Source organism: Cydia strobilella, chromosome 1, assembly GCF_947568885.1.
Source record: "Cydia strobilella chromosome 1, ilCydStro3.1, whole genome shotgun sequence".
NCBI classification, from domain to species: domain Eukaryota; kingdom Metazoa; phylum Arthropoda; class Insecta; order Lepidoptera; family Tortricidae; genus Cydia; species Cydia strobilella.
The window spans coordinates 1,156,534-1,183,115 of record NC_086041.1 but is presented as its reverse complement, the minus strand read 5'-3'; the positions used below and the strand labels follow the sequence as shown (position 1 = coordinate 1,183,115).

The window sequence follows — 26,582 nt, the reverse complement described above, 5'->3', positions numbered from 1 at the left end:
AGCGGTTCAATAAGTTACACGTTACGAGCAAGTGTTGAAAAAAATATTGCACAAGTTTACGGGAAAATATTTTACTTAAATTAAATACAACGTAGCGCAGTTACCGGCGAAAATCTACATTGTCAATCAATACCATAAACATTTTTGACCTCGACTGTGAAACTGTGATCAAAATAAATACAACAATTTTACTTTACCTCAAGGTATGCGTCCTGCATGATTCGCATGAACAGATAAGAAATATGTCAGTAAAAAATCCAAAAACACGCGGGAAAACCATGCAACACTGACAACATCAAAAACCAAAACAAACCTGTGCAAATTAATAGGTAATCTGTATAAGAAAAGATATAAAATTGCTACGGCCACACCTGTAGATATACATCACAGATACTCTGAATAAAGTTGCAAAAAAACTAAAAAAAATACAATCAAAAAGCAAACTTCAATATTCCCAGCTGATTTAAAAGTTGCTACGGCTGACAGCAAAAAAAAACTTCAAAACTGAAAGAACAGCCAACGTCAATTCAACAACAAGTCACCTGCGCAGTGCATGAGGGAGTGCACGTTGTGCGGCGGCGGCGGCGGCCGCTCCAGCGCCTCGCGGCCCTCGCCCGCGCCCCCCGCGCCCGCGCCCGCCCAGCGGCCATCTTAGGGAACGTGGCATGTCAAAATGGCGGACAACGAAACCCAACTAAAATGGTCTACTTAGAACAACTCTCAGAAGTGCTTCACTCACTCTTGTTTTATAATTAACTAGCTGTGTCTGCAGCTCTGATTCGGTCTGTTATATTTCCCGAAAAAATTATGTAGATTTACAAAAATGACTAATGAGGGCTATCGTTTTTTTGCTCACCAGTTGGCGCCTCTGTTGATGGTGGTCCAAAAGACTATAGAAAAGCTGTCAGTCATTGAAGTGACAAGTGACATTTGACATTTCGAACTATGGAAAAGACCACCATCTACACTAGTGTCCCTAGCGGCGAATGCATACGCGTTAGCCCTCATTATATGATTGGTCCCAGGATTTCAGTAATCGATACATCCAATTTCATAAAAAATGGTTTTAGTGTTTAGCTGCTAACTCGAGTAGAATAAACTCAATCTTAAAAAAATAATGCGCCTTTAATAGGATTTGTAATCCGGTTTCAAATCTGTCGGGTTCGGATCCACCTGGATAATTCGTTGGATATCTCACTAATCTTGCTGGATTTTAGAGACCATCACATTAAACCTACATTTTGTCCATGCTTAATTGTTCTTGAAAAAAAACCAAGAATAATGGTTATGAGACGTTCAACCAGTATCTTTGATAGTAGTATTCGAAATCACCAGTGTGTCAAATAACATAAAGGCATACTCACTGGTCTGCGAGTCGTGGTAGAGGCCGTTGTGCATCTTGGCGGGCGAGTCGGTGGCGAGCTGCGAGGCCGTCACGGCGCGAGTCTGCAGCGTGCCCGTGCCCGCGCCTGTGCGCGCCGGCGGGGACCCCACAGTAGGCTTAAATGAAAAAAAAAAAACAGCTGTCAAAATGGCATTCCTTACTTATAATGGAACAGCTTGATTACTGTTAATTTTTCGAAAACGACAATGTTTTAACTTAAATGGGCATCCACTATTTCTTAAACGGCCAGTTGCAACGCATTTGCCTTCAGAGTGTTCCGAGGGTTTTTCTGTAGATAGGGATCATCCGTCTTATCAAGTGAAATCTAGAAGAACACCTTTTATAATTAGCTTTCACCGGCTTTCTCCATTATGTAAAAAGAGTAAAGATGTGCCTCAAGTCCTGGAGAAGATTATAGATTCTCAAGTCCTTTCTAGAGAAGATTAAATTCCAAGTTCAGATGGCTTACCTCATCGAGCAGACGACGTAGGCGCTGCAACTGCGCTTCAAGCTGTCTGTTGTGCTCCTCCAGGATCTGCATGCGAGCTTCCAAACGGCCTTTGTGTTGGCGGAGCAGGCGGGCTTCTGCCATCATGTCCTGGAATACCACCATAAACATTGTAGGAAGGAAGAGCAAATTGCATTCTGAAAATATGTTTCTACCTAGAGCATATTTTTTCTCTGCCAAGTACAAGAAACTCCGTACAAATTTTTGTTTTACATACGTGTTATGTGTTTAATCTTCTTAGTACCTGATCGACCGGAGCATTCCTGTTGTCGCTAACACCGTGCTGCTCTTCTGGCGTGGACCCTGGGGTCTGCTTGGCCTTCAGCCGCTCGTACTCTGCCTGCAGGCTCGCGTTTTCTTCTTCCAGCTCCCTGGCAATGGCAAAGTTATCCATTGAAAAACTTATAAGGAATAAAAACACTGATACTTCATTCCGACACAATAGAGGATATTACTGCAATGTTTGCCACCAGAGTGCAGGACTAGCCTTTTTAGTAAACCATAGAGTAACTTAAACAGGTTTTTGACAAGTTTTCAGAGATAATAAAATATGACATTGATGCATCAAGGCGGTTGGCTTACGGAGGACCTACCGGGAAATGCGAATCCAAAAATTCACTATCTGTCTCTTTATCGCTCGAATATGCAAGTGGCAGAGATGCTAGATAAAGAAATTTTCTTGTTTCACGATAGACCCTCAGATTGTGGTAGTGGTGCCCTGGTGTAATATTCGTATTATATAAGTTTCGCGAAATATTCCCTATTAATCCCATATACAACAAGCACAAGCATGCACCCATAATGGAAAGCCAAAGTTATTGTCCCCGGTGTCAGATGAGAATAATAAATCCCACGGCGGACGCATTCAGGAAGGAATAATTTCTGTCCCCGCCCAAAGAGGCAGAGAATACACCATTGTTTGAAAGCTTACCTGATCATGGCCTCCAGTTCGTGTCGCTGCTCACGATGTATGATAGAGACGACTTGCACGGGTGATCGTGGAGCGTCTTCGTTCTCGCCACCGCCGTTGAGCGAGTGACAGTATTGGGCGATCAGCTGATGTTCCTCATCGCTGGGGACAAAATAAAGTTATACCTAAGTCAGAACTGGTCGAGGTAAGAAAAAAAATCAAAATCTGTTTGTTTTAACCTTCTAAGACCCCCCGTACAAATTTTTGTACATATTCCACAATCGATTTTGAACTTTTGTTGAGTAACCAAGTCCAAGGGTTCCAAATTCAAAAACAATTTAAAACAAATGCTTCTGGGTCTCAGGAGGTTGGTTTCCTCTGCTAACTGTTTCGGAGTCCACTTTCCGACCTTCTTCGCTTAGCGCGGACTTTTGTAAACTCTTTTGTGAGATCAATTGGCAGACTAAAAACGACTAAATCGTGTGTAATGACTAAAGACCTACATTTAGTCATTCTCTCGTTTCTGCTAGTAAAACTTCTAGGTGTTAGGTGATGATATTAGTAAGAATAAATCGGCGTCGGAGAATATGATCAGGAGATTGGATCAGCTGTCCAATCCAATCACCCGAAATGCCTTACACGAATCGTAGATTTCAGATTTCTCTTGAACTATTTCGGGGGTTAATAAGGAAAATTGTAATTGAACATTGTCATAGTTACCTGTCAGGAGTATCGGCAGGTCTGGAGCCCAGCTCGACCTGAGCCAGCCGCGTGGCGTAGAGCTCGAGCCGGGAGTGCATGTCGTCGCCGCCGAGGTTGAACATTGTCATAGTTACCTGTCAGGAGTATCGGCAGGTCTGGAGCCCAGCTCGACCTGAGCCAGCCGCGTGGCGTAGAGCTCGAGCCGGGAGTGCATGTCGTCGCCGCCGAGGTTGAACATTGTCATAGTTACCTGTCAGGAGTATCGGCAGGTCTGGAGCCCAGCTCGACCTGAGCCAGCCGCGTGGCGTAGAGCTCGAGCCGGGAGTGCATGTCGTCGCCGCCGAGGTTGAACATTGTCATAGTTACCTGTCAGGAGTATCGGCAGGTCTGGAGCCCAGCTCGACCTGAGCCAGCCGCGTGGCGTAGAGCTCGAGCCGGGAGTGCATGTCGTCGCCGCCGAGGTTGAACATTGTCATAGTTACCTGTCAGGAGTATCGGCAGGTCTGGAGCCCAGCTCGACCTGAGCCAGCCGCGTGGCGTAGAGCTCGAGCCGGGAGTGCATGTCGTCGCCGCCGAGGTTGAACATTGTCATAGTTACCTGTCAGGAGTATCGGCAGGTCTGGAGCCCAGCTCGACCTGAGCCAGCCGCGTGGCGTAGAGCTCGAGCCGGGAGTGCATGTCGTCGCCGCCGAGGTTGAACATTGTCATAGTTACCTGTCAGGAGTATCGGCAGGTCTGGAGCCCAGCTCGACCTGAGCCAGCCGCGTGGCGTAGAGCTCGAGCCGGGAGTGCATGTCGTCGCCGCCGAGGTTGAACATTGTCATAGTTACCTGTCAGGAGTATCGGCAGGTCTGGAGCCCAGCTCGACCTGAGCCAGCCGCGTGGCGTAGAGCTCGAGCCGGGAGTGCATGTCGTCGCCGCCGAGGTTGAACATTGTCATAGTTACCTGTCAGGAGTATCGGCAGGTCTGGAGCCCAGCTCGACCTGAGCCAGCCGCGTGGCGTAGAGCTCGAGCCGGGAGTGCATGTCGTCGCCGCCGAGGTTGAACATTGTCATAGTTACCTGTCAGGAGTATCAGCAGGTCTGGAGCCCAGCTCGACCTGAGCCAGCCGCGTGGCGTAGAGCTCGAGCCGGGAGTGCATGTCGTCGCCGCCGAGGTTGGCGCCGGCGCCGTGCTGCGGCGACGGCGCGGGGGACTCCAGCGCGTCGCCTGCGATAGCGATAACAAACGATTAGGACTTCCGGTTCGAACGCCATCTTGATAGTAGCCTCGTGATTAATTCCTTTGTTTTTTGCTCATTAATATTGTTTAAAGTGTAATATCGATAGCTTTATTATACAATAATCTAATGTGGTAGTGTGCAGTGAATGGAGAATTAATCTCAAAGCGTGTTTAACCACCATTTTGGAGTCAACGGCCGGTAGTCCACGTGCTTCTCGTAAAATCCAGCTATCGGTTTTACGAGACAACAACTACAACAACCACCGAACAGCGTCGTGCTCTAAGAGCATTTATTTTGTTCCTACCCTTTTACGTGACATTGGCTACGGGCAACACCGCCCTCAAGTCCATCAAGAAAAGAAAGAACAAACGATTAGTTAATAAAGGCATCCCTTTAATTATTAATAACTTGAAATAAAACTATGAAAACGGATTATATCGCGTATATTGAATTTATAATACATCCCGACGTTTCGAACTCTTTACAGCGTTCGTGGTCAACGGGTGACTGAGGAAAAATTACAAAATGCAAAAATACCCACATACTAAAATAATGAACAATCATAGACTACAAACTTTAAGGCTGGTTGTACATGCAAAATCGGTTCATAAGGCTAGTTATACACTATAATTATTTTTCAAGTAAAGATATATATATATACGCAATAAAAAACTATGCCGGCTCCAACCCTACACCACGGACCCGAGAAGAGATGTGTCCCGCCGAGTTTGTTGCCGGTCCCATATTGGGATACCCTCCTACAATTTAGGAGGGAATTAAATCTTCTCGGGTCCGTGGTGTAGGGTTGGAGCCGGCATAGTTTTTTATTGCGTATATATATATATCTTTACTTGAAAAATAATTATAGTGTATAACTAGCCTTATGAACCGATTTTGCATGTACAACCAGCCTTAAAGTTTGTAGTCTATGATTGTTCATTATTTTAGTATGTGGGTATTTTTGCATTTTGTAATTTTTCCTCAGTCACCCGTTGACCACGAACGCTGTAAAGAGTTCGAAACGTCGGGATGTATTATAAATTCAATATACGCGATATAATCCGTTTTCATAGTTTTATTTCATGAGTAACTATCGCGGTAACCGAAGACAATATTAATAACTTCATTATTGGAATTATTCTTATTATACTGTTCTGTGGTACTGTTAGCTATAAAGTCAATGATGAGACAATAAACATACCTTCAAGCACAGTCTGAACGGGCAAGTATCCAACCCGCGGGTGTTTCTTGAAGTAGCGAGCCGATTTGAACTTGTTGCGGAGCGCGCGCGTGAAATCTCGCACATCTTCGCCTGATGTCGTCTATAAACACAAAATAAGTTTTTTGTCAAAAAATTTAGTTTTGATACTAGATTTTATAGCCACTTTTCTTTTCACAGAAAACTAATACACATCGGGAATATTCTAGCAAACGCAAATACAATTAGGTTACGTTGTTTTATCACAGAGTTAAATCCTAATACGGCCACCTCTTGTGTCTATCGGCATCGTGAGATCAGTTCGATGTTTGTGCCATAATATTGTCACCCAACTTACATATGTATGTCGACGGTTCAACTCAATCGAATAGTGGAAAGTGTGTCTAATTTAGCTTGCAAGATTTGATCCCAAACATGCATATTACATACATTGCAAGTTAAATAAAAGCTTGTAATAAAATTAATGAACGCCAGTTACCGCCGTGCAGTACTCCTGCATGGGATGCGTGAGCTTGTGGTTCTTCGCTTTGCGCCCGCTGAAGAAGCATTTCTGGCACATGTCGAAGTTAAAGCATTTCAGGCAGCGATATCTGAGGACGAAGAAATTTATATTTAGAAGAAGAATATTCTAAAAACCGGCCAAGTGCGAGTCGGACTCGCGCACAAAGGGTTCCGTACCATTACGCAAAAAACGGCAAAAACAAAATATACGTTTGTTGTATGGGAGCCCGACTTAAATATTTGTTTGAATCTGTTTTTAATATTTGTTGATATAGCAGCGGAAACAGACAATTCTGAAAATTCATCATCTGTGAAAATTTCAACTGTCTAGCTATCACGGTTCATGAGAATCATGAGATACAGCCTGGTGACAAACAGACAGACGGACGGACATTGGAGTCTTAGTAATAGCTAGGGTCCCGTTTTTACCCTAAAAATCGATTATGCCCTAAATTGGCTTGGAAAGCTATGATAAGCTAAAATTTTAGAAGTTAGCTTCTACGCAACGCGCATAATTACTGCTCCTTCGACAGTGGCACTGACCGCCGTCATCATGGGACAGCAATATACGTATTACGCGCGTGCGATTGAGATAAGAAATGGCGGGTCAATGTACGAAATTATTCGCCTTACTTGACATAACTTGATTTTGATGAGGTTAGACTAGATAGATCTGGCAAGACAACATTTCTGAAGACAATTATCGGGTAGTTTCAGCTGGACCTGTTTTGATGCAATCCAATGGTACAAATAACATGTTTAGCAAGTTTCGACAAGCAAACACAAGCAGCAATGTCGGGTTTCGCGCGCTCGTGCATGCAGTGCGCCCGGTGGGCCCATTTGCCTGAGCGGGACATTCAGAGCGCGCTGCGCTCGCTCCTACTTGCGGCGTCCTGAATGACCTTTTAGTGTATGTAGTATTGCTTTTCTGTACGTAGCGTAGGGGCGCGCGAAGTGCATCTTTTACAATATCAAAAGCATTTTTTAGCCAAATATTTTATTCATTTATTTATTTAAACTTCTTTGCACAATACATGAAGAGTAGAAATGGCGGACTTAATGCCAGAAGGCATTCTCTACCAGTCAACCATGAGCTAAACCGAAAGATATAATTGGTACAGGGTCAGAATACTGTTAGAATAAAATGGAAAAATAATAATAACACAAAACTATATAATATTGTACATATTGTGAAAATCATGAGGACGACATTTGAACTTTTTCAAACAGATGCTTGCGCAACATGCGCTCAAGCAAAAAAAAAAACTCTTTAAAGCGAAAAAATTCTCTTTCAAAAGAGAATTTGTTCTGGAGAAATGTCTCACCTAAAGCCTTGTATCGGGTACTCCTTGCAGATGTTACACTTGGCCTGATGCTTGGCGTTCTCGGCGGCCGCCAGCCGATGCAGCACCGGCAGCCACACCATGGACTGCGGCTCCTTCTGCAGCCACTGCAGGAAGTGGAAGGCTTCTATGAACTGCAGCTGTCCGTCGGCGTCGCGTTCTAGGGTCTTTTCTTTGACATCTTCTTTTTCTTTGTCTTTTTCTGTTGCTGGAATAAAAAACGTAAATCCTGAGCAAGTTTCGACAAGCAAACAAGCGCCAATGTCGGGTTTCGCGCGCTCGTGCATGCAGCGCGCCCGGTAGACCCATTTGCCTGAGCGGGACATTCAGAGCGCGCTGCGCTCGCTCCTACTTGCGGCGAATGACCATTTAGTGTCAATGACCGAAACAATGCATATTGACACGACATAGGGAGTCCAAACCCTCCTGTATTAATGAGAGGCTGTGCCCATCCGAGGGACATTTATACTTATGAGCTACTGATAATTGTCAGGTCCATAAGAAATCCAATTCCCTGAAAATAGAATCCATGTACACTTATAGAATACAAGAATATTATATAAACATAATCTACCTATGGACGCCTCGGCCGGGTGGGGCGATCACACAAAATATCACGATGGCGTGACAAGGCATTTTGTATGGATAGAACAGTTTTACAACTGTCTCAAATAGTATAAATTTTTAGTGTGGCAAGGAAGTCATTACTGTAGCAACATGCCTATGACAGCCAATTGAGACCAACCAACAGAGGTATGGGCACTGTGAATGACATCTCGCTTTGTGTGGTAGGGCACAGGACAGCGGATGTCATCCCAGATCTAGAGCAGAGCCCAACCGGGGAAGTACCTCCACCTTACAGAAAACCGCAGCCAAATAACACTAGACCCTACTCATAGTGTTGTGTTCCTGCCGGTAAGTAAGGTTGCCAGAGCTCAACGAGGGAGAGGAGTGTTAGGGTCGGCAACGCGCGTGTAATATCTCCGGTGTTGCAGGCATCCATAGGCTACGGTAACTGCTTACCATCAGGCGGGCCGTATGCTTGATTGCCACCGACGTGGTATAAAATAAAAATAAAAAAAATTGCCAATAGGGAACTAATGGCAGCTGATGGTGTTGCTACTACAAATTAAATTCACATTTATTTATTTAGTTTTGTTAGTGTGAGTTACCTCTATTGCCCGTAGTTTTCCTTTGGGTAAAGCCCCTGCCGGGCCAGGAAAACTCACGTGACAATGGGTCGAAGTGTATGCCGCAAGGGCCCCCGAAACATCAATAAAATAAGATGATAGTTTCGTTACTGATGGTTAGGTTCTTACCTCCCTTCCTATCTAGGGTGCCGCCTTTGTTTCCCTCCTTAGCCGCTACTGAGGCCTGTTCAAAGCAGCTCCGTACAGAAGGCTCGATGTTTGAGCCTCCAAAAGCAGCCACCTCTCCCAGTTGCCTTGGTACCTGAAGAAAACAATTTTATATTGATTTTAAGTTGTTACTTCAGCTTCAAACTTTCTAAAATCTCAACCAAGAGCATAATGCCAAGTTCGGAAAGTCAGAATTAGGATAAAATGTACCTACTCATGAAAAAGTCCCATGTTAGCTTAAAAAATGAACACAATATTGTTCTCGATGAACATTGCAAATATTTCAATGGGAATTTAGAAATTGATATCTACCGATATCTTTTTATGAACAAATTATCAACTTCGAGGGGTAAAATGAACGTTGCATGTTGCATTACACCTATAATATTTGATGTAGTATTTCAGGTGAAGATTTTGTGAAAGAAATCCCTGTGGTTCTTGTAGTAAATCAATATCAAGTAATTAAATGTTTTAGGTACCTGTATGCAGTCGTGCAGTAGTAATCCAAGCTTCCTCTGGTCTGCTCTGCACGAAGGGTCAGCTATCAGCCGGAAGAGATACCTGCAAGAGAAGAAAAAGTAGGTTTAAATCTTTATAAACATTAAATACGAGTACCTATGTCAATGCCAAACATTTTCTTCAGGTTCTATTTTGTCATTTTACAATATAAAATGAATGACATAAAAAATATCAGCAACTAAACAGAGACCAATTGTTCGTCGTTTCTTATCTTCTTCTTCTTCGTTCCTCATCTTTTCCTTCGTTGTTTATTCGAATCGTGACTAATTATAATACCCGTCTATATATCACGCTTGAGGGCCATGTATGTAGGTTGCCCTCTACATGTCACAACTATTTTGAATCTTGATGTCAGATGACTTAGAAGAAAATGTTCCTTTAATTCTACCGAGTTTGAGGTAGTATGGTGCAAGATTAGAGGATATAACCAAACGGAGACGCCTTGTCTTTAATTTTATGTCCAAAACAGTCTGCCGATTTTTGCGGCGGAGAGGCACATCAAATGTATGCGTAAAGTAAAAATAGCCATGTCAGATAAACGTCAGTCCGCCGCCTATTTTCGACAGAGGGGAACGCCTGTTAATGGCTACTCCGTTTGGTTATGTCCTCTAAGAGTGCAAGGTTCAAGAAGACGATGTGCGATTCAAGTTGCTTATTAGAACGTATAACATGGAAGGACCTTCTGACGAAGATTGACAACTCACCTATACTTCTCCTCAAGATGCCCCTTGCAAAGCAGCACCAGGCCAACTTTGAAGCTCAGCACTCTGATCTGTCCGGTCCGCTGGCTGTCGTACACATTGAGCAACCAGTTGATAGACAGGTCTAGGCAGAGGGGTACGTTTACTAGGCTGGGGTTTTCGGCGGCTATCACCTGAAAGAGATAAATAAAAATGTTACAGCAGATTGACTAAGTCCCCCAGTAAAGAAGGCTTGCGTTGTGGGTATTGTGAGGATGAGGGTAAGCGGAAAACTGGAGGACAACTCCTTCGATACAAAGATGTTCAGAAACTACACATGAAAAGATGCAACATCGAGCCCTGAAAGCACGCCAGCCTGCTTCCATTCACTATGTGGCTGGTGTTCTCCCGTGCTCTCAAAGTGCGCGGGGGTTCGCCTCGAAGATCGGCTACAGTAGCAGTTAGCTCTTAGTTACTAGGAGTCGAAGTGGTTGCCATGGTCGAAATCAGCCGGAAGGATCAACATCTGTGAGGATGAGTATAGGAACGATCAACATACCTCATACAGAGATGTGAGCACAGTGATCATGTCCGGTATGTCGATGAGGCGGTCGTTTTGCGCACGCAGCCCGTGAGAGTCAAAAGCTTCCAGTGCCGCTGGCAGTTGTAACATGTGCACTGAAAATAATTACATAAATTTAGTGACTGATTTCCGATAATTATTCTGCAAGAGGTTTCGTCATTTACAGTAGTCCAATGATTTTCGACTTTATTCACAAGTTCCCCAAAAATATAGTTTGGTCAGTAAAAAATTGGATGGTCAGCAGGGGTAAGGTTAAGTTACGTTCAAGGGGTTCAAGCCAAAGCATTTGATTTCTCCCAGATCAAAATTCTGAGTCTGCCCCTGACAAAACTAACAAAGCAAAATCTTAGATTCGCCACTGTGGCACCGTTAATCCCACCTGCTCCTTGAACTTGATATCTACAGATGTTATAAAACAGTTTGAAAGTCGGAATGTGAAAATCGAACTTACTGCATAAAGCCTTCTGCACGGTCCTCAGCTTGAGCGCGGTCCGGTACGCGGAAAACCGGACCTCGTTCAGGTCCGCGAGGGAGTTCATCAAGTCGATCATCTTCGGGTGGTCCCAGTGGGTCGTCTCGAGTTCGTGGCTGTGGAAATGTAAAGATTTAAGAACTTGTTTCGTATACAGAGCAGCAGCGTAGCAGTCATGTACTAAAGCCTAAAGATTAATTCAAAGATTAACTCACAATACAAAGTAGCCAACATATAACATGCGTTGTGTAAAGTGCCAATGGCCTTCTAAAATTAAGACCATGCGTGGTTATCAAACTGGTTAAGTAGATATTCAGTGTCCGCATTTCCAGCATCTTCACTCTGTTATACAAGAAAGTTAGGCCGCCAAGTGAACACAAGTGAGTTGGTGTTTCTCACTAGGCCCCAATGGAAGACTACAGCTGAACAAGAGCACCATTATGCAGGATTTAGGTTCTATTTGTAACGTTATACATTCTGGGTCAGGATTTTCCTTCTGTGTTATTTTTTTGCCTCGCTAGCTGGCGCTGGCTAGCATTTGGGTATTAGGGAGCTGACAACACTCACTTGATGTAATAAGGTACGTTGTTTGGAGTAACGGCGCGCTCCCAGGGCTGCTCCACCGAGCCGGCGAGGAAGCCCTGCGCCGCGCCCGCACCTCCGTCTCTTGCTACACCAGCAAGTTGTCTAGCTCGTTCTTCGCCACCGGCGCAGAGAGCGCCGACCCTGAAAAAGGTTTAATTTTAGTATAATAAATCCAACGAAAAAGATACAAATAAAGACTTCTCTGTGGTTCAAACAGCATAACAGCGGATGGAACAACGTATCTGCCACCCTGGAATACTTTTCCAAATAGGGATGTTATTAGATGGTAGATATTTCTAACGCGTAGCCTGAACAGCTTTTGATGCTGACTGTTCAAGGAATCAGCATCATGGCTTTGCTATGGCAGCTTGCTTTTTGCTTACCAAAGTTGTATTAAGCATTGGTGGCAAACAAGCATGGACCTCTGTAACTCTAGGGGTTTTATGATTTGGCGCAATCTTACCTAGTATTTAAATCATCGAGCCTAGCCACCAGCTGCTCCGGTATCTGTATCTTGTCCCTCGCCAGCGCTTGTAACTGCCCTTGCAGTTCATCCGCCAGTCTCCTCAGAGGCGGGAGCTGCGCACGAGCACGCGACACCGCGTCGAGCTGTGCGCGTGCGTCGCGCGCGTCTCCGGGCCCGCGCCATGATGAGCGCGCGGTTTCAGCGGCTTGCACGCGCCCGGTTAGCTCGTCGAGGGATGATGTGAACGTGCGGACGCGCTGGAATAAATAAATAAGGGTTAAGTGGACAGTAAATAGTGCAACGGAAATGCAAGATGTGGGAATGTCATCATTTATGTCAGATTTCTATAAAAGAGTACCACAGAAATTAAGACAAATGTAAATAAGTACTTATAGAGCAGGGCAGCAGGCTCTAATGAGATGTTCGTTTGCAAAAATAGCGGACCGCAGTTTGACTTCTGATCCTTGTAGTGGGGTTCCTAGGCTCAGAAACCCGATGTTGCCGGGCTGAAAAGTGGTGCCGTTACCTCCACCAGCCCTTTGAATTTCCCCCTTACAATTCTCATACATTCACTATCGAAAAAATCCCACCCTTTGCACAAATCGGACTAATTTGAGTCTAGCTCTTAGCCTAATTGAATTACGTAATAAATAAAAATAAAATAATTTCGCGCACAGTCCTTTTTGGGTACCTAGAAGGTAGTATTATCTAAGTATTATCACTGTGACAAGGTGCGGAATGGTAAGTAGGTGACGTGTGTAAGGATGACTCACGTTAGACCGGGCCGTGACCGGGCCGGAGCTTCCGGCGCTTCGTTTTCTATGGAAAGCATCACGTGATCACCTGTCATGTCATAGAAAAGTAAGCGCCGGAAGCTGCGGCTCGGTCACGGCCCAGTCTAACGTGAGTCATCTTTAAATCAAATTCAGGAATACAGACATAAGTTTTAAAAGTGGAAAAATTACTGCCTTGGGTGAGACTTGAACTCACGGCCTCTGGATAGATACTCCAGCGCTCTGCCAACTGAGCCACCAAGACCTCATCCATAGTCAGCAAATCTTCCCACTATATGGGTCTAGGGGACCCTAGCGACATCTACCGTAAGAGTGTTACACTTCTTAAACGGCCACCGGAGTTCCAAGTCATATTGGAAATTCACCAGTTACGATGTGCTACCCATTCTAAATTAATTTTTAACAAGCAGAAACGTCTGCGATCGATGCTATTAAGCTTAGAATAAATTTTAAAAGTGGAAAAATTACTGCCTTGGGTGAGACTTGAACTTACGGCCTCTGGATTTATTCTAAGCTTAATAGCATCGATCGCAGACGTTTCTGCTTGTTAAAAATTAATTTACAGACATAAGTTGCTTTTAGATACCTACTAAATTCCTAAGATCCTAAGAAATTAGCCCATAGCGCTTTAACGTCTTTTATGACGTCCCCTGGCATTCCTAAAGCCAAGTTTAGCAACTCGTTTGGTGACCTTGCAGCGGCCTTCGCGGCTCGCGTTACTGACATGCGCATGCGGCGATGCGCTTGCGACAGTAAGACAAGCATGTGTCATTCTTCTCTCTTTCATCCTAGTTTTGAATAAGTATAACCGTGATAAAATATGAATAAATATTATAGGACATTATTACACAGATTGACTAAGTCCCACAATAAGCTCAAGAAGGCTTGTGTTGCGGGTACTCAGACAACGTTATATATAATATACAAATACACAAATACATAGAAAACACCCGAGATTCAGGAACAAATATCTGTGCTCATCACACAAATAAATGCCCTTACCGGGATTCGAACCCAGGACCATCGGCTTCACAGGCAGGGTCACTAGTCACTAGTGTCACTACCCACTACGCCAGTCGTCAAATATGGGTTTTAAGACCTGAAATAAATGATTTTTATTTTATTTATACGTGCATTGTTGCGTATTTTGAACAGCAGTGGTGCCAATAAAAGCGAGAAATAGTTATTTGTGCAACAAGAGAGGAAAGTTGGTTTTTCTTGCGAGTGTTTCTTTTGAGTCCCGAGAAAGCGAAAGATTCTAAGGTAGAATCTTGAGCGTAACGAGGGACTCAAAAACACGAGATGTAAAATAACTTTGCTCTCGTGTTGCACACATAATTTTTCACCTCAGTAGTGAGAACATATTAAAGGTTAAAATGTATTTCGAATTACACAGAATAAACAGAAAAAAAAAAATTATAATATGTACGATACGATAAGATACGAGACCTGACCGGACCGGACCGGACCGTACCGTACCGTACCGTACCGTAGTATGAAGTTCATGGCCTTCACTAAATTAAAAAGCTACATTGTTTCACTCCCTGGTGTGAGGAAAGTCGCACTTTCCTCACTCCAGGGAGTGACGAAAGTAGGCTTGTTGGAGCTGCTGAGGTGAAAACGAAATTGTATGTAGGTACTATCTATCACATGCCTATATCACAATATAGGTAAGTATGTAGTTACGTACTTACAATTACCGAATGGAACCTACGGAACGGAAGACCAGCACTGGCTTTATAGCTAGCATTATCTGTTCTTTTGCTGTTGTTGTCTGTACATATTCGTACATGTTTTGTGACTGTCACGGGTAAATGTATTTTATCTTCGCAATTTCACGAGCTTATCACAAAGTAATAGACGTTTTCACGAAACAATTTTCCGCCGCGCGCCTCAGTATCGTATCGTCGGTAACAGTCCCTAGGGAGTGGCAGGCTGAGAGTGGATTTACGAATATTGAGTTATAGCAACGTTTCTTGATAGTGCGGAGAATAGAAATTATGTAAAAGTGATCTATGATCGCCGTCGTATAAAAAGAAAATAAAAAAATAACGCCATTAAAATTGGTGAAATAAATCACTTGCATGCTTGATATTTTTCATTAAGCCACCTTGTATATGCACCGTCAATATTACATACTCTTAAGGCTCCAGACATCTGATATCATAAATAATTACAGTGTATCTTTTTCACTAGTATTACCTATTAGAAAACCTAACCCCTTAGTAAGTTCAGAAATCGCATCATGTTTGGATATCCGTTCGAAAACTGGCCTATAACCCCGAAAATCGAAGATCGCAAATCTCACTCACTCTAATTACGCCTTCATTGGAGTAAAATAGAAAGATTCCTGCAATTTGCGAATTTAAATTTTCGCGGTAGGCCCGCTGCTCCTTTGTACTTCAAAACTGACACAGTGACGGATTGAATTTCACTGCGCTGTATCGCACACAAATTAGCTTTGGTGATGTTGCTTTCGTATCAGCTTGTGACGTTATCGTGTGTGTATTGGGCTCTAAAATATTGGATTTTTTAATTTGTGTACGGTTTCAAAATTTAGCCCTTATTACCCTTGGATTGGCAAAACACATGCTTCTTAATTCAAGTCTCGGCAAGCCTTATCAATAGGCCTAAAGATTTTGGTTGAAAAAAAAAAAACAAAAATATAGTATTATATCGCGTATATTGAATTTATAATACATCCCGACGTTTCGAACTCTTTACAGCGTTCGTGGTCAACGGGTGACTGTAGTCACCCGTTGACCACGGGATGTATTATAAATTCAATATACGCGATATAATCCGTTTTCATAGTTTTATTTCATGAGTAACTATCGCGGTAACCGAAGACAATATTAAAAATATAGTATTTTAAGTAGGCGAATAATAGTTATTTGTGCAACAAGAGAGGAAAGTTGGTTTTTCTTGCGAGTGTTTATTTTGAGTCCCGAGAAAGCGAAAGATTCTATAATTGAATCACGAGCGAGTGTCTTGAGCGTAGCGAGGGACTCAAAAACACGAGATGTAAAATAACTTTGCTCTCGTGTTGCACACATAATTTTTCACCTCAGTAGTGAGAACATATTAAAGGTTAAAATGTATTTCGAATTACACAGAATAAACAGAAAAAAAAGTATTATAATATGTACGATACGATACGATACGATACGATACGGGACGGGACGGGACCGGGCCGGACCGGACCGGACCGGACCGTACCGTACCGTACCGTACCATACCATAAAAAAAATGTAATAAAAGTATGAAGTTCATGGCCTTCACTAAATTAAAAAGCTACATTGTTTCACTCCCTGGAGTGAGGAAAGTCGCACTTTCCTCACTCCAGGGAGTTACGAAAGTAGGCTTGTTCGAGCTGCTGAGGTGAAAAAAAATTATCACGTGTTCTAGTCTGCGGGCTTAGCACGGTAACATTTTTATTGCCTGTCACCATGCCTGTCACGTTCTAACAAGTATGTAAGTGCGAAAGTGATAATATATCTGAACACGCCTCTATTGTCAAGGCGTTAAGTGCGTGTTCAGATATTTTTGAGCACCTCGGCCGCTCCGATATATCTGATGGCGACTTACAAGTCAACACAGTAATAAACCTAACCCTAACAAACAATTAGACAGTGTTAACGGCCCTGTACCACCATCAGCTATTAACTGATCAATGAACGATTTGATCAATCGGCTTAATGGATTAATTGTGTATGGGTTAGCTTGGTTTGTTATAAATTAGGTTATTTTTAACCTAATAGCAGAATCAATTTTTTTTTAACATGCAGATACGTCTGCGAGCGATACTCCAAATTTTATATTAAAGGAAAAAAATGGAAAAAGTTTCATAAGGGAAGGAATGGAAAGATTTGCAAGGTTCTGGGTAGGCTTCCGTAGCTCAATTGGTTAAGAGCAACGCACGGATTGCGGAGGTTGCGGGTTCAAATCCTGCCGGAAGTGTAACTTTTTCCATTTTTTCTTTTAATATCAAATTTCTAATAGCAGAAATTGAGATCTTTTTGTAAAAAACACCCCAGTTATATTTTAAAGTGGCTTTTAAGTATTATTTTTATGCTGGAACATGTAAATACTTTAAAATCTTGTAAAACCCATAAAAGCAATAAATAAATTATGAATTATTATGAAAAGATTAATGATAGATGACTCGAAAAAAAATCTATTTTTTAGGAAACTGTAGGTCTATAAGTCTATTACCCTATATTGTAACAACTTATTATTAATAAGAGACTGTTTGTTTTTAAATAAAGAAAAAAAATAAAATGAAAAAAAAAATCTAAATTGGTTGCAGAGGTCAGGTTTGGCAAAAATGTGTCAACCCACAATAGTTTTTCAATAAAATGTCAACTTTAAGCGTCAGTTTTTTGAGATGGCATCTTATTGCAAAATTAATGTGGATTGACAGTTGACACATTATTGCTTATCAGCATCCAGTTATCTGCAGCTTAGCTTCTTGAAATATAATCTTGACTCTTCCCGAAAGCATAATCTAAAATATTCTCATACACATTCCCTACCCTTATCTCAGTTATTTCTCACACAGTGGTCACTATAAAGCCCGCAAAAGAACTATAAACCGTAAAGACAAACAAAAGATGTCACGATTGTCACGAACGGTGATATCCGGCAAGTTATCCAGAGATGGGCAAAATGTAATCGACTAACGATTAACGATTAAGATTACAAGAATTAATTGCGACTGACGATTGAAAACGACGATTGATCAATCTTAGTTGTATAGAGTGCAACTAATTTAGTTGCAACTAAATTAGTTGCCGATTGATTTCGGACAACTAAATTTTGTAATCGACTAATTAGTTAGACTATTTTCTCGCGACTAATGTTAGAAGCAAATTGAATAGAATACCTCTGTATGGCTATGTTGACAGACTGATTAGGACATCTTAACGGATGTTTAAAAATAAAATAGTCATGTATTACTTACGATATTTTGACCGTTTCTAAGGAGCGAGATCTGTTCTCACTATTATTTTGCTACTAAAGTAGTGCATCTCTCTGAAATTGGATAAAATTTCTCTTATCTAAGGGTAAATAAGAACTGGGTACTTTGTGCATTAGTAAAATAACACTTAAAAAAACACAATTATATAAATCAAACTTTGCATATTAAATATAAAAGCAACCATGATATGTATTTAGTTAAACTATATGAGGTTAGTCTTGCAATCGTAAAAATAATAATTAAAAGCAAAAATTATCAACAAATCAACGTTGTTTATACAATAACATGTTCATATGTGATAAGATAAAACATTAAAAAACACAGTTATAATAAATCAAACTTTGTAGGTATATGAAACATTCAAAGCAAAAAGTATCAAAAAAATCAACGCTGTTTATACAGTAAGATGTTTATATGTGATAAGATAAAACATTAAAAAACACAGTTATAATAAATCAAACTTTGTATATGAAACATTCAAAGCAAAAAGTATCAAAAAATCAACGCTGTTTATACAGTAACATGTTTATATGTGATAAGATTTTAAAAATACAGTTATAATATGGTCAATGCTGACTTATTTCTTTCTTCAGAAACACTAAATTGATCTGAGGAATTTGAAGAGCTCTTCCCACTAGAATCCTCATCGTCACTGATGGAACTCATTTTAAAACAGTTTTATACACAAGTTTTTTGTCGCGAAAGGGTTTGAACGTTGCATTCGGTTCGAGTGAAGTTTAGTGACTAATTAGAAATTATTGCATTTTCAACTAAAACTTAACTAGTAAACAACTGATAAGACGGATGAGTAAAGTAGCTGTCTCGCTCTTTCATACATTGTTCTCTTTCTATTTTTTTACCTGCACTCCTTTTTCTTAACCCCATATAAGTAATAACCATCCAGTATTTATTTTTTATTATTTCAGTATTATATTTCCGTAATAAGTAAGCACCTAGAATCTAAAATGATTCATGACAACATGTTCAATACGAGTATGTAATATAATATGACCTAGAAACCTCAAACCATCTATGAGTATGAATTTATGAAGTATGAGCCTTACATCGAATAGCGGCTGATCGACCAATTCGCTACCGGTCCAATATATTGGCAATAGCGGTAATAAATAAAATATGTATGATGATTGATATATTTGAATGTAGAATGACGCAAGGAAAATGTACAATAGTTAACGCTGAGAATTCTTTACAAAGAGGTTTAAATATTTTTAATGACCACACGTTGATAACAAAATAGACCGCGTAGGTAATAAACAACATGCAGATGTGTCATTCAATAGAACGTGTTATTTTTAGAAGATGCGTCGGCACTTGCACCAAAATGCAACAAACAACTTCCAGGTAAGTAGGATTATCCCATTGTTTTGTCACCGCGTGACACTAAAAAGAGTTTTACTATTGTCAGACAGCAAAATATTGATAGTTTCTATGTCTAAGATTTACTCAGTATCGTATAATTCAAAGTATTAATAATGCACCAACCTACTTTATTGTTTGCGATTTGTAAACAATGCAGTTTTTCGCTATTTGTCGTTATTACCAATATATCGTTATAATAATATTATGGCATTATTTGCATTGTCATTCAAGCATATCAAATTAAACGTGTATACATAATTTTAGCTCAATCGGATGAAGATATCTGCTTCAAAATAAGTCGCAAAATTCTACCCAAACTAACATAGTTATACCATACGAGTACCTCCGTATGTTACATACATACGTACTTGTAGTTACATATTGCAAGATAAAAAATGCAAAAACGGGCGACTACGTAGTTTTAATATAGATTTAATCGTGAAATTTAGTCGATTGAAACTAAAACTAATTTAGTTGTTAGTCGAACATTCTCACAACTAATTTAATCGCAACTAAATTAATCGCGATTAAAAAATGACGATTGATATTTTTAATCGATTGATTAGTTAACTAAAAAATTAATCGATTAATGCCCATCTCTGAAGTTATCAAACTACGGGTAGCCATAGACGAGTAATGATATGTGGATGAGGACCGCAGATCGGACCGAAGATATCCGGGTAAGGCCGACATTTTGACAGGGTCAAACTTTTTTTGAGATGGCCCAATTGTAATGAGACTGTGAAGTAAGTAAGAGTATAAGACAAGCTAAGACGACGAGTTAGGTACTAGCATTCTGCGTTATTTTAATGAAGGTTTTATTCATTTATTGTTTAAATAAATTAAAATCTTTAAGAGTAAATAAAAGTTTGCGATGGTACTGCTGGTATCCGTTTCTCTTTCTACAGAAAGATGGCCTACTTGATAGGTGTTTTTTATAAATTATATTGCTTTGTAGTGGTCATAGTTCATAAATACAAAAATACGGAAACACACTGAAAATTGAAAACCAAACAAGTTTTTCCGCTTTGTATTATTTTTAAATTAAACGAAACTCATTAAAATGAGGTGGATTTATTATTTAATATCAAATCGTTTTGATGTCTTAAAGAGTAGCCAAGGCCTAGCCATGACAATCGTACATCGACAAATGACAAACGAAAAGAAATAAATATTTAGTATTTGTTGTTATAGCGGCAACAGAAATACATCATCTGTGAAAATATCAACTGTCTAGCTATCACGGTTTATGAGATACAGCCTGGTGACAGACAGACGGACATACAGACAGACGGACAGAGGAGTCTTAGTCCCGTTTTTACCCTTTGGGTACGGAACCCTAAACATGTATCGCGATGATAGATTCTACGAAAGTCACAATGTTTCCATACACTATTAAAGTTTCGTTTGTCATTTTCTATCAACAGTTGGCCTCTTGGCAGCATGGTTGCATATTTATCGCCTCTTACTATGCCTGTCACTTTCGCACTTACTTACATACTTGTTAGAACGTGACAGGCATGGTGACAGTCGATAAAAATGCTACCGTGCTAAGCCAGCTTGGCAGCTCCCTGATTTTACCGGTTAGTAGGTACACTTTGTATCTAGACTTGTGACAGTTTATATTTATTATAATGAACACGAACACGAGCGAACACAGCACGACGTGTATGAAGCAAGTTATTATACTAGCCCATAGCGGAGGATATTTGACCGCAGATCGGACAGAAGATACCCGGTTAGGGTCGCCGCCATCTTGACCGGATATTTTAGCTCGCTTGGCGAATGACAGTTTATTTTGTGAATCGGTCTGCAACCGGGTTTTTCGTTGAATCTACGAATATGAGAGGACGTTTTTATCTTAAATAAGTTTCAATATCTTGCATCAAGTTGCGTTTTAGGCGTAAAATATTCTATGTTTTAGGTCCAGATATACCAAAAAATGTAAATAGAGCGATAAGACCTGACGAACTATGGAACAAACGTTTACTTACCTATTTAAAATACTACCTACTTAGGGTAGACTTATATATCGTCTGCACCCAACTAAAGCTTGGCATCCTGAGCCATTGGCTTGTTTTTGTATCTGTTTAATACAAAAACAAGCCATCTTAACCGATGACTTTTCTAACAAACATTACAAGATGTATCATAATATAATTAGTTATGTATACAGCGTGACCTTAGCCATTGGACAAACCCTGAAATCCGACGTAGGGTTACTTCTCAGGAATGCTCTAACGTTAATATTTTTTTTAATTAGTACAAAAGATAAAAAAATAAATTTTCAAACAAAAATTAATTCAAACTATAAACTGAAAAAATAAATAAAAAATAATAAATAAAATAAATAGTAGAGTTTAAATAGTAGTGTGTCTACTTGAAAAACCACAAATTAAAAATATTTTCATAGAAAATAATTTAATTTGTAAAAATATTTTCATAGAAAATAATTTAATTTGTAAAAATATTTTCATAGAAAATAATTTAATTTGTTCTTAGAGTAAAAATTAATTCCAATGATCGACAACAAAAAGAATTATAAGTACTGTATTAATCATTAGCAGTGTTTTTGACAACTTGTTCGAAAATGTGCGGCAATGATGACATTTGTCAAAAAACAGAATCTTATTAATGTCATAAATAAAAAAGATAATCCAGGTCGAAGAAGGTTTCATACTAGTTATTACCTCAGGAGCAATTAACATATACAGGCTGCTCTAAAGTAAAAAATCGTAATTTGTTAATTCCTTCGTAACCACTACACCGGCTGTTACTTTGTATACTGATTCTAAATACCCTAATGCATATGTACCATTCGGTTTTGTCCAATGGCTATGGACACCCTGTATACATATATTATTATGTACCCGGTTAACCGGCACTACTCGCCCGGATCGGCCGATAACTGCCCGTATCGTGAACTATGGAATGTCCGCTCTTGTTTATAATTTATAATATAATATGACACATTTTCTTTGAATGGTGAAGCTTTGGTAGTTATCTTTTAACTTCTAACCACATTGATACCTATAGGTACCTATGCCTAGGTAGGTAGGTGCCTATACTTTATGTGAGCTACTAAATTAGTATAAAACGAAGAATTAAAACCGTTTATTACACTCGTGTTCACTGACGAATACGGGATCAATCTGTAACTCTTTAAGTACATACAGGGTGGTTAAAAATAAGTGCATTCCCGTGGCCAGGGAGGTTTTGGGATTATACTGAGCAACTTTTACTATGGGACCAACCACGAAATCGCGAAAAAAAAATTTACTCTCCCATAGAAAATGGTCCAGCCAAAATGTATAAAACAGCCAAATTTTTTTGCGATTTCGGGGTTGGTCCCATAGTAAAAGTTGCTTAGTATAATTCCAAAATCTCCCTGGCAACAGGAATGCACTTATTTTTTAGCCACCAGAAAATTATTTTTCGAAAACGGTTACGGTTCGCTTTTCTCAACAACTGACTGCACTGAAGTCTGGAAGTCTAAGAAGAGGGCTTTGCCTTTAAAAAAAATCTATACATAATTCCGCAATTCTAATCCTATAACATCTATCTCCCAATCAAACCTAAATCTCCCAATTGATAAACCATTAAACCCCGCAATTGATCACCCTGTCAATACGTTAACACTTATAGCCCTAACCATAACTAAATCTTATTCCTAAAGACACAAGGTCTATAATAAGTCGGAATCGTGTCGCAACCGTGTCGTGTCGATGTCGTGATCTGATAACGCAACGGCCACGTGCGTCGTGACGAAACAGTCGGGACTGGGTTTAATCGTGGCTTGAAACTGTAGGAAACAGAGGTAAGGCCTATAAAAAAACCGGCCTAGTGCGAGTCGGACTCGCGCACCGAGGGTTCCGTACTTTTTAGTATTTGTTGTTATAGCGGCAACAGAAATACATCATCTGTGAAAATTTCAACTGCCTAGGCGGTTCATGAGATACAGCCTGGTGACAGACAGACGGACAGACGGACAGATGGACAGACGGATAGACGGACAGACGGACAGACGGACAGACGGACAGACGGACAGACGGACAGACGGACAGACGGACAGACGGACAGACGGACAGACGGACAGACGGACAGACGGACAGACGGACAGACGGACAGACGGACAGACGGACAGACGGACAGACGGACAGACGGACAGACGGACAGACGGACAGACGGACAGACGGACAGACGGACAGACGGACAGACGGACAGACGGACAGACGGACAGACGGACAGACGGACAGACGGCCAGACGGACAGCGGAGTCTTAGTAATAGGGTCCCGTTTTTACCCTTTGGGTACGGAATCCTAAAAAACGGTTTAATAGCGGTTGGCCGCTTAGGCGGTTCGTTTGAGCGGGCAGCCGCCTGACGCGGTTGTCATAGCGGCTGACCGCTATGACGGCCAACCGCGATAAAACCGCGATGGAACCGCGGTAAGCGGCTGGACCGCTCGGCGTCTTAGGTCCATTAATAAATTTTTGCTTTACTATAAAAAAATATCTACATATTTTATTTTAACAGAGTGTGTTATGACCCTAAGGGAAATACCTATTAGCAACAGCACCAGTGGGTGTAGGCTAAAAACTTTTTAACCGATTTCAAAAAAGGAAGTTTTCGATTCTTTACATTATATTAAAACTAGATTGTAAACCAAATATGTATAATTACATTAATGCAATATTTATTTATTTTTTTAATTTATTTAATTTAACTGTCAAAATCACAATTATCTTGTTTTCCATAGGTACTTCAAGACTGCTTCAATTGATTGTGACGTCACGATCCAGTTTCAGTATTGTTTCGCGAGATAAGTACGATTTTGACTGTCATTTCTGATATTTGTATTCTTTTAATGCAATAGGTCCTATACAGGTCCTATATAGATATTTGATCCTCAAAATACACCTGATCGAGTGATTAATAATAAAAACTTTTTATATAGCCTGCTGCAACTTCTGGAGTGATACCAAATTTGAATAAGTTACTTATAAGCACAGAATAAGTAATAGTATTATCATTCAGAACGGCCACGCACCGCCCCGCCCCGACTCGAATTACCTCGCCCCGCGACAGCAGATTGACGACCTTTTGCCGGCCACTCAGTACTGTTTTTAAGCAACTTACACAATGACGATGCCGCGTGTACAGACGTGCCGTTCACACATACAAACGCAAGTGATTTTTGATGTATAGCGTGTCCGCCCTGTGCTATAAGAGAGACGAATTGAAACTACTGAAAGTAATACCAAATAAACAACAAATGAATAATTGATGAATGCGCCGTTGCTCCCGTATGAAAGGTATTATTAGCAAAACAAACGAAGGTTACCGAGCACGTTGCATTTCCCAGTTCGCTATCACTTATCAGAGGTCATTGCCCCGCCCGAGGCGCCTGTTGGATAAAACGCGACGTATACACACACACACATACACACACACGTACACATATCCAATCATACTCGTATCAATTAAAAGATGAAGTTTAAAGGACCACACAAAAGGACAAAACGACCCTTATCGCTTGTCACGATGCCTGTCACGTTCTAACAAGTACGTAAGTACGAGTGATAGGCATAGTGACAGGCGATAAAAATGGAATCATGCTGCACCCGCTGGATTCGAACCCGGGACGTCCTGTTTCGTTCGTTGGCAGTGTCATTATCGACTAGGTTAGGAAGCCGTCAACTTTACTTAGCGCCACTAACCCGGGGTTAACCCGTTAAACTGTTAACCTAGTGTCAAATAGTACTGGTTACCGTGGTAACTTCGGGTTTAACCGCTTAACCTTGGGTTAGTGGGATGATGGAAGTGGCATAGGAATAATGTCGACGTACAAACCAATACCTAAGTGTGACCTAAGTATAACATGTAGGTCTAAGAAGTGGGTCTAACTAATCATCATTTTGTCTAGTCTAACTAACATATCAACTAGCTTTCCTGTAACAGCTAACAGCCATAAGGATCAAATAAGCCTATCAGGAAGTAATTATCGTTACACGCCGCCATTACATTGTGTTTATAACCTAGGATATAAACCGAGTACACTACACTTATATTGACCGGGATATAGACCGTAAATTACCTTTTGTATTATTTCGTCGTTTCGTCACCCGTGAACATGATGCATGTATAGTTAACGCTATCTCTACTGAGCTCGTTCACTTACCTGTACTAACAATGGCATTCTGTTAAACAAAAGCCATTATTTCTTTTGTGTGAGCCTTCCACAAAGGCCACGCGCTCACACAAAAGAAATAATGGCTTTTGTATAACAGAATGCCATTGTTAGTACAGGTAAGTGAACGAGTTCAGTGGAGATAGCGTTAACTATAACTGCGTCGAAATATCGGGAGCTCATAAATAATACAAAAGGTAAATCACGGTGTATATCCCGGTCAATATAAGTCTATTGAAACTAACCGTGAATCATTCAAAACTCTAAACCGGGTACAGTCAAGACTGATGATTGGGCCGACGTTTCATTCCATGTATGCTTATGGATATAAAGCCTGATTGTAAACTTGTGATAAAAAATAATTAATAAAAATAATTACTTAATAAAGTTAGGATAAAGTTCCGTGATGTTAAATAAGTTTTTTCTCAAATATTCCATCCCAAAACAGTATATGGGTACTAAGTACAATTTTAAAAAGTTTGCTATCTACGCTGCAATAAGTAGCGCATTATTTGGTGACACGCCCCATTCGATGATACAAGTGTTGAAGCATGACACCCAGGGAAGCTAGTGAATTAGGGCCTTTTAAATGGGACCTCAAGGCTTCACGGCTTCGGCGGCTTTGCCGTGAGGCCCATTAAAAAAGGCCCTAATTCACTAGCTTTCCTGGGTATCATGCTACGAAACTTGTATCACCGAATTAGGCGTGTCACCAAATAATGCGCTACTTATTGCAGCGCAGAAAGCAAACTTTTTAAAATTTTGCTTCATTGCAGAAAAATTAC

The 26,582-nt window shown here is 40.7% G+C and overlaps 1 protein-coding gene across 3 annotated transcripts in view; it reads right to left on the bottom strand.

Moving 5' to 3' along the window:
• Positions 1 to 26,582, bottom strand: part of LOC134747452 (dystrophin) — a 628,976-nt gene that overhangs the window by 2,622 nt on the left and 599,772 nt on the right. For all 3 annotated transcript variants that reach the window (XM_063682144.1, XM_063682104.1, XM_063682221.1), the window contains 15 exons: positions 12,451 to 12,710; positions 11,970 to 12,128; positions 11,382 to 11,518; positions 10,907 to 11,025; positions 10,372 to 10,541; positions 9,628 to 9,709; positions 9,110 to 9,242; positions 7,773 to 7,998; positions 6,425 to 6,536; positions 5,929 to 6,049; positions 4,567 to 4,714; positions 2,824 to 2,964; positions 2,137 to 2,263; positions 1,854 to 1,982; positions 1,365 to 1,500 (listed from right to left, as the gene is read on the bottom strand). In XM_063682144.1, coding sequence (XP_063538214.1) covers positions 1,365 to 1,500; positions 1,854 to 1,982; positions 2,137 to 2,263; positions 2,824 to 2,964; positions 4,567 to 4,714; positions 5,929 to 6,049; positions 6,425 to 6,536; positions 7,773 to 7,998; positions 9,110 to 9,242; positions 9,628 to 9,709; positions 10,372 to 10,541; positions 10,907 to 11,025; positions 11,382 to 11,518; positions 11,970 to 12,128; positions 12,451 to 12,710 — 2,200 coding nt within the window. The remainder of the gene's footprint in view (positions 1 to 1,364; positions 1,501 to 1,853; positions 1,983 to 2,136; positions 2,264 to 2,823; positions 2,965 to 4,566; positions 4,715 to 5,928; positions 6,050 to 6,424; positions 6,537 to 7,772; positions 7,999 to 9,109; positions 9,243 to 9,627; positions 9,710 to 10,371; positions 10,542 to 10,906; positions 11,026 to 11,381; positions 11,519 to 11,969; positions 12,129 to 12,450; positions 12,711 to 26,582) is intronic.